Source organism: Alligator sinensis, unplaced genomic scaffold, assembly GCF_000455745.1.
Source record: "Alligator sinensis unplaced genomic scaffold, ASM45574v1 scaffold323_2, whole genome shotgun sequence".
In the NCBI taxonomy this organism is placed as follows: Eukaryota; Metazoa; Chordata; order Crocodylia; family Alligatoridae; genus Alligator; species Alligator sinensis.
Window position 1 is genome coordinate 67,718 of NW_005842392.1, and position 13,875 is coordinate 81,592.

A 13,875-nucleotide genomic window follows, 5' to 3' on the forward strand; every position below is an offset into this window, starting at 1 on the left:
GCCTACAAGCCTCTCCTAGCTGCTCTGTCAATGGTTGATAGGCTGGGGATCCTTTGATGAAGGAAGGCTAAGCAGTCTTTGCTTCCTGGCTGGACAGACACCTCCAGCTGGGACACTGGGGCAGCCACTTTACCTCTTGGCTGCAAAGATCTCTTATTAAGCAAGCAGTTAGTCCACAACTCTCAGCAGCTGCTGACTACAATGCGCTGACTCTTGCTGCCTTCTCAGTCCATTTGTGCTAGGTGTTTTTGCATCTAATTGCTCCTCATGAATAACAGACTCATCCTCTCACCACAAGGCCATGTTCTCACCTGTTCTCCCGGTAATCCGTATGGACCAGGCTTTCCATCCATGCCAGAAAGCCCATCTGAACCAGGGTAACCAGCCCTTCCTAGAAATCCCTGGAGTCCAGGCTCCCCCTGCAGAGAAAGAAGCAGGTGAATCAATGAGAGGAGACAGAGGAATGTTTCAAGTGAAGTGGTATAGTTCCACTTGGTCATTCAGTGCTACCCTGGGACTTAGCAATAAGATCTGTGCGTGAATGGAGGAAATCAGCTGCATCCAGGGAGTCAAAGAAGTTTTATTTCCACTACATGCATGGTTAAGAATGAAGGGACAGAAGAGATTAGGAAATAGGGATGGAGTAGAAAGGTTAACAAGAATGCAAATCATTATAAAGCCCATAAGCCAAATGCTGAGATTTCCCTGTCTTTTTGTACAATGGAGATGGAAAAGCCCTGCACACTACCATATGCGGTGACAGATTTCAGCATTTGCACAGTGATGATGATGAAACAAATGTTGCCACACATTCATATGTCAGAAGCATAAAGGTCAGAAAGCCAGCAACAGGTAGACTGCTCAATGCCAATAAGACCTTGGGCATCCGAATGAGGGCCATAAGGCCATTCATAGATGATGAGGTCAGTCATCTGAGTTTGAGCAGCACAGCTGCAGCCAGCGTCATTGGAGAGGCCCCAAGAATGGATTCACCTTAAACCATCCAGCATCTGTTCTGAGAGGGTTAAGAGCAGTCCAGGCCCTGCGGGGCAGCTGCCAGCCTGAGACATGTAAGCTGGTATTGGGAATGAAGTTCTGTAGCTGCAGTTCTTGTGCAGCATATTGTCTGCTCCACTGATGGGAGGTCCATGCTGTAGGTGACATGCCATCTGCAGATCTGATGAGCTTATTGGCCTGAGTGGAGAACAGGCTCTGAGACTTTAGGTGGTAGTTGATTTTCTGGCTTGTGGCTACTAGGCTGGAGTACAAAGAATGGAGGCCTAGGGCCTTGGTAGTAGCTTGTCTCCAGATGTCAGGGAGAGGACTGGCAAGCAGTCAACTGGAGTTGGCATAGGCATCTGGTGATGGTCCTCATGATGCTGTTAAGGCTGGAGTCCATTAACTTAGTGTGTGTATTCCAACCCCACACTGGTGCACAGCACTCAGCAGGAGCATACGCAAGTGCCAAAGCGGTGGTGCAAAGTGTTTGGAAACTTGCACCCAGGTGGTGCCAGCAAGGTGCTTGCACAGTGCTTCTATCCATTAGCCAGTGAGAGAACTTTAAAATACACAGGAGTCCACAGTCCCTCTCAAAACTGATATATTAAACCAAAAAAGCAGAAGCCACATGATAAAAAAAAGAAGTAGAAATACATTAGAAGAAGGTCAAGCAAAAGCCTTGCACATCTGTTTCTGATCCCAGGCACTGAACTTAGAGGCTCTCCAATACATGCAGCACTCTATACAGACTCTCTGACCTTGTTTCTGTTAACTAGATATAGACAACTAAAAGGATTTTACAGTTGGCTGGAAAACCTGGAGAAAAAAAAATAGGTCAAGCCAAAATTAGGTTTTTTTCCCCCACATTTTTTAAGGAATTGCAAATCAAAGCAAAACATTTGGTCTTGCCCAAAACAAAATGTTTCACTTTGATCTTGAATGCTTTTTAAAAATGTGATATTTTTAAAAATAAAATCACGGGCAAATTTTGAAACAGGAAAACTTTCCTTTTAAAAACGTGAAATGCATCACATAGAAAATGATAACATCTCAGTTTCTTCAGATTCTACCCTTCCCCAAAACAATGAATTCAGTACAATTGATATGAAATTGGGAAACATCTTGCTGCTGCTAAATTTGCTCTTCTCACTGAAAGAAGGTCTGGTTGAAACATTTTATTCAATGCTGCTTTTAAATGTTGATTCTGGGGTGCAATGAGTGTTATTTCTATTTTGGTGGCTCAAGGAAGGCCTCAGCGGAAATCACTGAGCTGTACACATAACACATAGAAGTGCAGCACTGACCTAGCTCCAAAGACCTGGAACCCAAATAGACAAGAGAGATATGGGGTAGTGAGAAGAAATGGAGGCAGGAGTGAAATGATTTGCTCAATAGTGGGGCACGGAAAAAAATGGATGTCTCCTGACTGAGTCTAGGGCTCTGTCCAGTGGATCTTATTGCATCTTAGAATAATATCATCAAAACCAAAGAAATGTTACAAGCAGAAGCAATAAAAACCAATGGTCCCCAGGTCTGGTTGTGATTCTGCTATTGGTTTGTATGACTCTGTATGGTCTATTTGAGCATAAAGGATATGAGTTGTAACAGCCCCCAGCTAGAAAGGCCTGACTCTTAAGCTTCAGCTGTAGCAGCCGAGGCCTTTAGCTTTGGAGGTCCCTGGTCCAGCTCCCCATGTGCTGGACAGAAGGGGAGGGGGTGTCACTTGGAATGAAAAGTTAGAACGAGAACAAGCTGTTCAGCTTCCATGAAAAAAATCAGACATGTGACACCAGCTCTGAAGACGGACAAAAAAAAATGCTGCAAGCAAGGACAGCAAAAGAGCAGCAGGAAAGATGAGAGACGTCACCAATGAGTTTGCTTTGGGTCATTTGGGCACCCGTCATTATTAAACTTTGACAGTCAAAACTGAGCTGGAGCCAGACTGCTCAGCCCATTCGCTGCCGGCACTGCAGTGTTTTGGCTGTAGTGCAGGCTGCATCTCTCAGAGGTCAGCTCAACAGCTCCACTACCTCACCACCTGGAGCAGCTGGCCCAGTGCCAGCCTACCTACCACTCCTTATCAACATCTTCAAGGTCCCTCTGACAAGGAACCTGTGAACTAATAACAGGCAAAACGAAAAACAGGCCCAGTCTGAACCAAACCCAAGCTTTTCCAGGTTCTGATGTATGTGGGCAAGTGTCCACCCTCATCCCCAACCACAAGCAGATAAACGCAAGGATCCTTAACTCAAGCAAGCCTGAGATCCCTCTGGGCATGTCTGCATGGCTTCCTTCCTGACCCTGGGTTTGCTGCTGACAAAATAAAGTCCTGTTCACTGGTCCCAATCTGGTGGCAATTGACAGAGTAGATAGTTCAGGAGTGGCCCCAAGTGCCCCATCCCAATGCTGCTCTCAGGCTTTCCAAGACAGACGAACTGCACGAGGCCCTGGGATGTGTACCCAGGGCTGCTCCGAGTCATCTGCTCAGCCTAGCTGCTGGCCTGTGGTGCATCCAGGGAAAGTGAGGCGGTTGGAGAGGAAGCCATATAGAGATGTCTTCTTGTTCCAACACAGTTAATGCTCTGAACCCTGCATATAGAAGAAGGGCTGGAACACGTGGTAGACACACTGCACCCAGCACAGAAGGCACAGAGAAGAGAGGTGTGTATAGGCAGCGGAAAAAGAGCAGGAGGGAGTGTGTAGAGAGGAGAATGGAGATTCTCTTTTGTTGTAATTTGGATTTCAAGATGTAAGGGTCAAGTTCTAGTGTAGACATATGCCCTGTTGAACAGCCCATCGCTAACACACATTTGGGGTGTTTCACAGAATCACAGAAAATGAGGGTTGGAAGGGACCTCAGGAGGTCATCTACTCAAAACAGGACCAGCCCCAATTAGATCATACCAGCCAAAGCTTTGTGTAGCTGGGTCTTACAAACCTCCAAGGATGGAGATGCCAATACCTGTCAGGGCAACCTGTTCCAGTGTTTTACTACCCTCCTAGTAAGAAGATTCTTCCCAAAATCTAACCTAAACTTCTCTTGCTGCAACTTCAGACCATTGCTCCTTGTTCTGTCATCTGCCACTACTGAAAACAGTCTAGCTCCATCCTCTTAAGAAAGTCCCTTCAGGTGGATAAATTGGAGAGTGAAGGACTGCTATTAAATCCCCCCCTCAGTTTTTTCTTCACTAGACTAAATAAGCCCAGTTCCCTCAGCCTGTCTTCATAAGTGCCCCCCACCCCCTCACCATTTTTGTTGCCCTCCACTGGACTCTCTGCAATTTGTCCACATCCTTTCTGTAGTGGGCGGGGGGTGGGGCTCAAAACTGGACACAGTACTCCAGATGTGGCCTCACCAGTGCTGAATAGAGGGAAATAATCACTTTCCTTGACCTGCTGGCAACACACCTCCCAATGCAGCCCAGTATGCCATTAGCCTTCTTGGTAGCTAGGGCACACTGCTGGCTCATTTTTAGCTTATTGTCCACTGTAACCCACAGGTCCTTTTCTGCAGAGCTGCTGCCCAGCCAGTCAGCCCCAAACATGTACTGATGCATGGGATTGTTCTGTCCTAAGTCCAGGACTTTGCACTTGTCCTTAATGAACTTCATGAGATTTCTTTTGGCCCAATCCTCCAATATGCCTAGGTCACTCTGAATCCTAGCCCTACCCTCCAGCGTATCTACTACTCCCTCCCAGCTTAGTGTCATCTGCAAACTTGCTGAGGGTGCACTCTATGCTGTCATCCATGTTTTTGAGGAAGATATTGAACAAAATCAGTCCCAGGACCGACCCCTGGGGCACTCCATTTGATACCGGCTGCCAACTACACATTGAGCCATTGATTACTATTCTCTGAGCCCAGTGCTCCAGCCAGTTTTCTATCCACCTGACAATGCATTCATCCAGCCTATACTTCCTTAGCTTGCCTGAGAGAATGCTGTGGGAGACCACATCAAAAGCCTTGCTAAAATCAAGATATACCGCATCCACTGGTCTCCCCACGTCCACAGAACCAATCATCTAATCACAGAAGGCAATCAGGTTGGTCAGGCATGATTTGCCCTCGGTGAATCCACGCTGACTGCTCCAAATCAGCTTCTTCTCCTCCAAGTGCTTAGAAATGGATTCCTTGAGGATCTTCTCCATGAATTTTCCAGGGACTGAGGTAAGGCTGACTGGTCTGTAGTTTCCTGGATCCTCCTTTTTCTCTTTCTTAAATATGGGCACTATGTTTGCCCTTTTCCAATCATCCAGGACCTCTCTTGATTGCCATGAGTTTTCAAAGATGATGGCCAGTGGCTCTGCAATCTTATCAGGCAACTCCCTCAGAAAAGAAGTTCTTTATGGCCTTGCATTGTGGTACCACCTTGAAGTCCAAGCGACGGGCCAAGTTTCTGCTGTGTTAGGGGTATACAAACAGAACAGAAAGAGCAACCCCACTCTGGAAAGCATGCAGGGTATGAGTACGGATAAGTACCTGTACAACTATATACAAACACAGCAGCACTGTTTCCCACTAGTGCTGTCCAGTACTGACTACTGGAGCCTTGGGTTAGCAACAGGATTCTGCCCTTTAGAATTGCAGAGCCAAAAGATGTGGGCACAGGGCAGGATCATTATGAAGTAATATGCCCCAAATTTTGCTCCACGGTAACATTTACTCTGTCATAAGTAACAGATGTACAATCAGCTCCCCAGCCAAGCTGCCCAAACCAAGCACTGTTACAGCACCTGCTACTAGATGGCAGGGAAAGGTGTTTGAATTAAGCAAAAGGTTTCCCTGAGATGACATTGGCTTGAGAAGCAGGCACATGACTGGTGTGCCACTATAATTTACTTTGGTCTCTAGTTACACACATACCAAGGGGGACCTTTGCCCCACAGTGGAGTGACTTTCACCCAAAAAAAGACTGTACATCATGCACTGTCTCCACTTTTACCGCAGAGTCAACATACTGTGTGTCCGCATGTAAAGATCAGTCCGATAGCAACATGTTAGAGATGGTCAGTGTACAAGATTTTATTCCCCAGGGCACTAATCCACTGCCAGAGGTTGGGAATATTGCTGAACTCCCCAAAACCAATGGAAGTGCTGCTGGGAGGAGGGCAAGGGAATTCAGGATTAGTCCCATGTAGTCAGACCTGACTGAGGCTTCCTCGGTCTGTTGAGCCTAGGGCCTCCGGAAAATAATCATGTGTCTCTGGGAAGTGACGAAGAACAGGTCTTTTCTACATGTGTGGCACACAACACCATATAGTCCCTGTGTGCGTGGGGAGAGCAGATTGAAAGATAGAGGACTCAGAAATAAAGACGGCAGCTGAGAAGGTGAGGCCAGTACAAAACAAAGCAGCTTATTCAAATCTCTGCAATCTAAAGCTTAGCTTCCCTTTGAAATCTCTGCGACTCAAAACTTAGCTCCCCTTGCAAAGCTGGGTCTTGTTCAGAGACAGCCAGTGCTGGGAGCTTACTCTTACCCCCTTCCCCTCCCTAGGATATAGACCTGTTTCCAAAATACATCAGGGACACAGCTGCACTGTGAGAGAGAGGCGGAGGGGAAGGTTCCTTTTCATTTCTGCACTAATCCCTCCATGAATTGCTGACCCCACTTGCAAATCCTGTTTACACAAATGGGTGAATAACTTTTGGTGCCTTTTGATTAAGTTACACTGACAGACACAAATGTTTATATTCTGCTTCCTTAGCATGAGCGGTGAAACCTTCCAGATGTTGTCAGCTGGTAATACATGCTGCCACAACACCGTGTGTATCACTACTGTATTCCCCAACACTGCCCTCCTCTCTTCTCCTGAAACAGGAGACATCTTGAGGCAGGCTGCATGCATGGTCTGTACATTGCCACAAAGAGATTTCTGATTTTCCATTCCAACAGCGGCTGGTCACTTCGTTAGAGCCCTTTCTTCACCAGCCCAAATGGGCCAAGGCATTAAATATCTTTGCTCATTTCTTCCAGCCTGTCTCTCAAAAGCTAGTGCAAGGAGCAGCTCCTTTGCTAGGGCTTGGAATGATAAAGCTGTGACAACACACTTCGGTAAGGGCTTAAAAAGAGACGAAGCCGCCTTTTCTGCTATCTAATCTCACATTGCAAAAGGCTTTGGCGATGTCTCTGTGCTCCTTGTCTGGGTGCCTCTGTGGGCTGAACTGAGTTTTTGCACAGCTGCTAGCAGCACCATGGAGATTCAAGAAAAACAAATTCAGCTCACTCTTTTCCCTGCACTGACTCTAACTGTCAGGGATCAGTACTGCAAATAGTGACCACCCTAATGTTTGCAAGCACAAGTGGGTTTAGTAGTTCAGATCCATCAAATTTCACAGGGTTTATCTGAGCAAAATCTTGATAGCGTTCCCCTGCCAGCCAATCTCATGCTCCTTTTGCTTTGGGCTCGACATTTGCAAGCCCAAGAGACGCCAGCTTTGTCTGGACACCTCTTTCAGACTCAGAGATCACATTTAGGGCTTAGCTGTGGGACGTCAGCTTTGTGCTCCATTTGTGCACTGGTTGTACTGGAGACAGGCTGAGCTCCCTGTTGATCTCCACGGTGGTCTGAAACACAGTCAGTAAGTCCTGACTCAGTAAGTGAAACTCAGCAATGCAAAAGAAATTAGGACAAGCACCACATTAAAATATATCTAGAGGCCTGCTCCTCCTCATGGCTCTGTATGGACAATCTGCTAACAATTTAAATTGACGTTCACCAAGATTAGAATACATCTCCCTCCTCTCTATCCTACATACACTTAGGCTGGAGGAGATACCTCATCTCCAAAGCAGAAGCAAAAGGAAGGGAAGACTGATTCCTTTGAGAGAAGAGGAGATGGAATATGAGTGAAAAAAGGGTATGAGGAAGCAAAGCCCCTTCCCACAAGGCATGTGAGGGGTGGGTTGGATGGTGTCACTGGAAATGCTGGTGGCAGAGACTGCAAAGGATAGGGAGAGCTCTGGAGATAAGAACAGGGGAGTCATAATTACCCTCTTAGACATATTGCCAGAAAGCAGCAATGAGTTCAGGGAAAAAGTCTGGTCCATATGAACACAAAAACTGGATTTGTAGCAGTTGAGACAAATGGGTGTATTGGAGGAGGCAGGTCATTGGGAGAAGGAAGTGAAGACTACACAGGAGAAGGTGAATCGGAAGCAGTTGAGGAGTGGTGAGAGGAAAAGTCACTTAGAGAACAGTATTGCTAACTCAGAAAAGACCAGTCCCCTTTACACAAAGCAGGTACACATTAAATAAGATGGTGGTGGGGAGGAAGGGAGAGGGTTGAAATTCAAGGTGCCTAGGAGACTCACACACCCAGCTCCCTTCCATCTGAATGCATATCAGACATCCAAATCTTAGACCGTTTAGAAACTTTCAGCTGAGATCTGTGGAGTGGGCCACACATATGGGTCTGCTACACAGGTTAAGGTCTCAGATCCATGAATGGACTGTGTCTTGTAGATATCTCTAACATATACATTTATAGAGACCCCTAAGAAGATCCCAAAACTCCAGTGGCTGTAGTGTGAGCTGCATATGTTCAGCACCTCTGAATAGGGTCCTTTGTACAGAGGAGCCTGACACCAGAATGCGTCCTACTGCCCTACAGTTTGCAATCTCCTGGACGTGGAGCATGCCAACACAAACTCATGCCTGTAGATTTATGAAGCCTGCACTTACCACATACCCCAGCTGGCCTTTTTCACCTGGCTCCCCAGGATATCCGGGTGGACCCTACACACACACAGGTGAAATCAATGCAAGTTAGCCTTTCCCCCACCAAGCCTGGATCACGTTGCAGTATTTACCGTGCTGAAAGAATGTTGGGCCTTTCAGCCTCATTTAAAGATACCATTACAGGGTAAACAATGAACAATACACAAAGGTACCATTGGAAACCTCAGTCAAAGGCTTCATGACAGAGTGATCTGCATCAAAGCTCTCTGCATGTTCTACAGAGACAGCCCTTGCTTTGCTATTCTGCCAGTGTTCACCTACTTTATGACAAGGACACCATCCAGTACGCCGGCGGGGACAAGAGGTTAAAAGCTTCCCTCTACTGCTAATAATACTTTCAGGAAGCTAGTATATAAAATGCCTCTTCCCCAATTTTGTCCTGTTTCATTTCACTGGCAGAAGTTGCCTCTTGTGTAGTCTCAATCTGCTTCCCTATCGCTATTTCTAATTCAAGTTGATTTGAAAGCACTTATCTTGCTTTCCTGTCTGTGTGCTGGCATTATCAGATAGGTCAACAACCTTTGGGGTATTACCTGCTAATTGCAGCCACAGAGTCAGCACAAAGACTGGTTGTGTAGGACCTATATCATTATGGCTTTTCTTTTTTTTAGATGGCTATAAAAACATTTATGCAAATTAGTTTATGCAAACCAATTTATGCAAACCAACCAGATAGGGGAATCAAATTTGAGGCCTAAATTGTTCAAGCAGTTTCTAAACAATGCCTTAAAAAGTTTATACAGTGAAAGCAGAAACATCTGAGGGGACATTTATGAGGACTCAGCTGGCTTAGGAAAATGTGAAAGGATTTTCCCCCACTCTTACTTACTGTCAATCCTGGCTTTCCTGGATGTCCTGGGGGTCCAGGAGGTCCTGGCTGTCTCTGGATTTAAAACAAAATAGGTAGTAAAATATGTGCAGGTATCAAACTATCTGGAAAGAAAGAATCACACGGATGAAATCTGAAAGTTTTTTTTGGAGGATTTATGACATATGACCTGTGTTTTTGTGGTAGAATCATGGAAAATGGGTCTGGAAGGGACCTCCATGGGGTTATCTAATTCAACCCCCTACTCATGAAAGGATAATTTCTGTTTAAACCATTCCAGCTCAAGTATTTGTCCAATCTGTACATAAACACTTCCAGGAATGGAGATGCCATAGAGCCTCCCTAGGTAATCTAGTCCAGTGCTTAATTTTCCTCATAGATAGAAAGTTCTTCCTAATACCCAACTAAATTTCCAATACTGAAATTACAAACCATTACTTATTGTCCTGTCCCCTGAAGACAGGCAGAATATCTTATCACCATCCTCTTTATAATTTTCTGTTCAAATCCTGCCCCTCTCCATCCCCATCCCCATAGATCCTGTTACAGGATCATTGATTGAAATATATCCCAAAATGTTTTGAAGGCACCTACAGAATTATATACAGGTTAATAGAATATGCTTTTGAATTTCTCACTTCTATTAATATAACCCATGCTAACCCACTAAGTTGATTCGTCATCATCTGCTACCTATTCCTTGCATAGGGATTTATGACATTGGTATAGTCTTTGGAGCAAAAGAACCTGGGTTCTTTAGCTCAGGTACTCAGGGTTCATGATTGTAGATATAGAGATTCCAGGTTCAAACCCTTCTGTCCCATTCAGAAACATCACACTGAGTTAACAAAAGGAGGGAAAGATATGCATTAGCTGAGACATGGTACAGGATGTAACATAGAGAAGCTCTGGAGAAGAAGGTTCTCATTTCAAAAGTGGCTAAGTAATGGTCAGTGCTACGTGGCTAGAAGATGGAGAGAAAGATGAAAATAAACTCCATGAAATGGTTAGAGAAAGAGCATTTAAGACGATAAAAAGGAGATTCATTTCTAGCTAAATGAAAAAAGGGGGACCCAGCAGAGGCACTGGAGAACAGAACCTGTATGATATTTAACACCGGGTTGTCCATTTCCTGCTTCCATTCATTCTTCAGTCTGAGGCTTATCTATGATGCACAGGGGAGTTTGAGGCACTTCACCCTTCTGTGATGCACTTTTCTGGCACTGCTCCAACTTTTAAAGATCGGTTCATTAAACACTATCTAATCTGACTTCCTGCATAACGCAGGACAGAGAATCTCACCCAATAATTTCTGGATCAAACCCACAACTGGTTTGAGCTATAGCATTTTTTTAAGACAAATATTCATCTTGATTTAATATTTCAGGCAAGACGTTCCTATGCAGACTTATGTAAGCAACATACTCACCGGCCACCCTGCATAGAGAAGCTGGTAAAAGGAAGATTGCTAAAAGGAGAAGAAAAGAGAGTCTATCAGAAAGATCCATGTATTATTCCAACAGCAATCAGGGCACAAGCACAACACACACAAGAGCATTGCTACACACACCGATTTTCAGTGGAACAAACCAAAATTAAGGAAATGTTTTTGGCTTCGATGAATATAAATGTAATAATTACATATACAATACTCTGTATTGCATTTTACATTTTAGATTATCATTCATTTTGTATTGTCATTAAAAGGAAACATTTCAATAAGGTCATTTAAATGGAAAGTTTCAGAATTTCTGTTTCATGAAAAATTTCAGCTTTGCACCTTCTTTTAGGCAAAAAACCCAAACCACAATGATCTGAAATATCAGTTTCCCATGTGACACCAATTCTGCTTTCCAACCAGCTCCACTCAAAACCTAAACTGGTAAGTAACTTTCCCTCCTGCTGGCGCTCGCATAGGGGTTACTGCACTTTTTAGTTCTCTCTCTCCTTTGCCTTTAAAGAACATGAAATACAAGCAATTCAGAGAAAAAAAGGACAAAACACCACAAAAGAAAAGCACCAAACTCCAATGCTGAAAGCTGATCTCGCACTATTTGTGACTTAGAAAGATGTTAAAAAAGCCATTAAGTCCAGTCTTCTTGAAAGGTTCAGGGAAGTTTGGAGAAGCATCAGAAACAGTTTCTAGGACATCTATCCAAGTCATCAGTTTTGCTGAAGTGATCTCAGCAATACAAATGGTAAGAGATGACAGCAGAAAGATGTCAGTCCCTTCTACTATCCCACCCATTCTCACTTTGCACTGGTCTCCAGTGAGGATAAGCAGGTGATACAGTGAGGCCCCCTCAAACCTTAGCCTAGCCCAAAGGCAAAAACGTGCATTACTTTTCAAACATCATTGGTAGGACACTGGACAGGGTTTCCATTTGAACACCGGGCTGTTTACCCAGTGCCAGTCTTCAGAGCTGTGGGAAACCTTTTCCCCAGCAAAGATTATACTTCTGATACAGGAGGGGAGAAAAGGGGGAAAAAGCTGAGAGAACTCTTTTACAAAACTAAACAGAGGTCTTTCAACAGATGGAAATATTTCTAATAATAAGTGGGGCTCTTTGATGGATGACGGATGGCTAAATTTAAGTGGCTCTAATGCTGCACCAGGCATCTCGGTTCCTTTCAAGTTTATCCCAAATTGATTAATGTGAGCAAATGCGCAAGATCCTTGACAGTCTGTCAAAGGTAGGCTGCGGCCCCTGCGCAGCCAAGTCTCATTTCCCTCAGAAACTCATTCAGAACAACTTTTCAGGGGCTTCAACATGGCTGGAGCGCAGCCAGGGTTTCTGCCTGGTGCCTTTTGAAATGGTGAGCTCGGGTTCACCCTGGGCTTGAGCTGATTCCATTAAACTTAAAAAAAAAAAAGAAAAAAAAAAAGAAGGGAGAGCTGAACCCTGAATTCAGTTTGACCAATTATCTCAAAAGCCAAGAAGAGAGAGCACTTGATTGCTTTCTGTATTTTAAGAAAATAAGGACATCAGAGGGGCTGTGGTCGGCAGATACGAGGAGCAATTAGTCTAGAAACTCTTCACGAGAACACCAAGTGATCAGACGGCACCCAGGAACGGACCCAGACCCCTATACCCTGCCTTTGGCAGCTGCCAGCATACAATGCTTCATGGCAAAGTGACACATACACTACAGCCTACATATCTGCAGCATCTACCTAGCTGTAATAAAGCCCAAGTGAACACCAGAGCAAAAATTCCCTGCTGATTCCCGCTCTGAGGAAAAATTTATGCATTGGGGCATGAGATTTGATTAACTCCATCATTGTCTCGGGTTGCACAACTAACAAAAGTTATTACAATCATAAAAGTAGCTGGTATAGAAGAGCCTTTGACTCTGAACTTTTGCTGGCAGTAAATTCCTAAAGGTAGAATATACTTTGCAGGAAGCAATGTGGTCTTTTGTTCTAAAGTTACCAGCTGTTCACTTTCTAGCACAACCTCTTGCTTTTAGTTATGGGGAATGGTTAAAAAAATTATGGACCGATTGGCTTCCATAATAATTTTGCCCAATTTTCAGTACCTTTATTCATGTTTTATATCACTCCAACCTTTTAAAATAGCTTTTAAAGGGGATTAGTTAAGGAAAAATAAAATATTGTGAGGATATTGTTACACAAAATTAGAGTGGCCATAATTCAGTCACCATTATGTACTTTCAAAGTGAATTAAGCTAGGCCACTTTAATTCTGAATTAGGAACTGATTTAAATAACCCTAGTTAGAAGTCAGGTTGTGATAGATCTACACTTTCTTTCCAGGTTATCACTGGGTAGGAAAACTCTTTAGGTTACATAGCAGCAGCATGCCTCAGCTAGGACTATCGCAAGCTACCCCACCCACCTGCTTGCACCCCTTTGCTCCAAACCCCAAAATAAGCAGGCGAGAAAAGTCCAGGGTCACCTTCAGTGTCTGCTTCCAGGCACATCAAACAATGAGGCCCTAAAGAGGGAGAGGAAGCACCCAGAGCAGCCCCCCTCATGTATTTCTGAGTTTGGAGTATGGGAACAGGGAGAAGGTGGGCAGGACATGCTTGAAAATGTCCTAAGCATGTGTAGAAAAACCCTCTGAGCTGCCGTTGAGGTCACTGGGGCCCCACCAGCACAGTGCAGGGCAGGGTGACAGACCCAGGCCAGGCCCTGCTGTCCCCCGCTGCCCTGTGCTGCCCGGTGGGGCTCTGCCAGGAGGCCCTGGAGCCCCCTCAGCCCCTGTTTGGTGAGTAGAGGCTTTTTTTTTTTTTCAAAGTGCCGGAGGCTGGGCTTGGGGGGGCAGCCATGGGGGGCTGGGGGTG

General features: G+C 44.9%; 1 protein-coding gene across 1 annotated transcript in view; it reads right to left on the reverse strand.

The window, feature by feature from the left end:
- The window catches only part of LOC102380345 (collagen alpha-1(I) chain-like), a 161,880-nt gene that overhangs the window by 66,698 nt on the left and 81,307 nt on the right, over positions 1 to 13,875 (reverse strand). Inside the window, exons 7-10 of the mRNA XM_025211187.1 lie at positions 10,998 to 11,036; positions 9,569 to 9,622; positions 8,683 to 8,736; positions 312 to 419 (exon numbers count right to left, since the gene is read on the reverse strand). Coding sequence (XP_025066972.1) covers positions 312 to 419; positions 8,683 to 8,736; positions 9,569 to 9,622; positions 10,998 to 11,036 — 255 coding nt within the window. The remainder of the gene's footprint in view (positions 1 to 311; positions 420 to 8,682; positions 8,737 to 9,568; positions 9,623 to 10,997; positions 11,037 to 13,875) is intronic.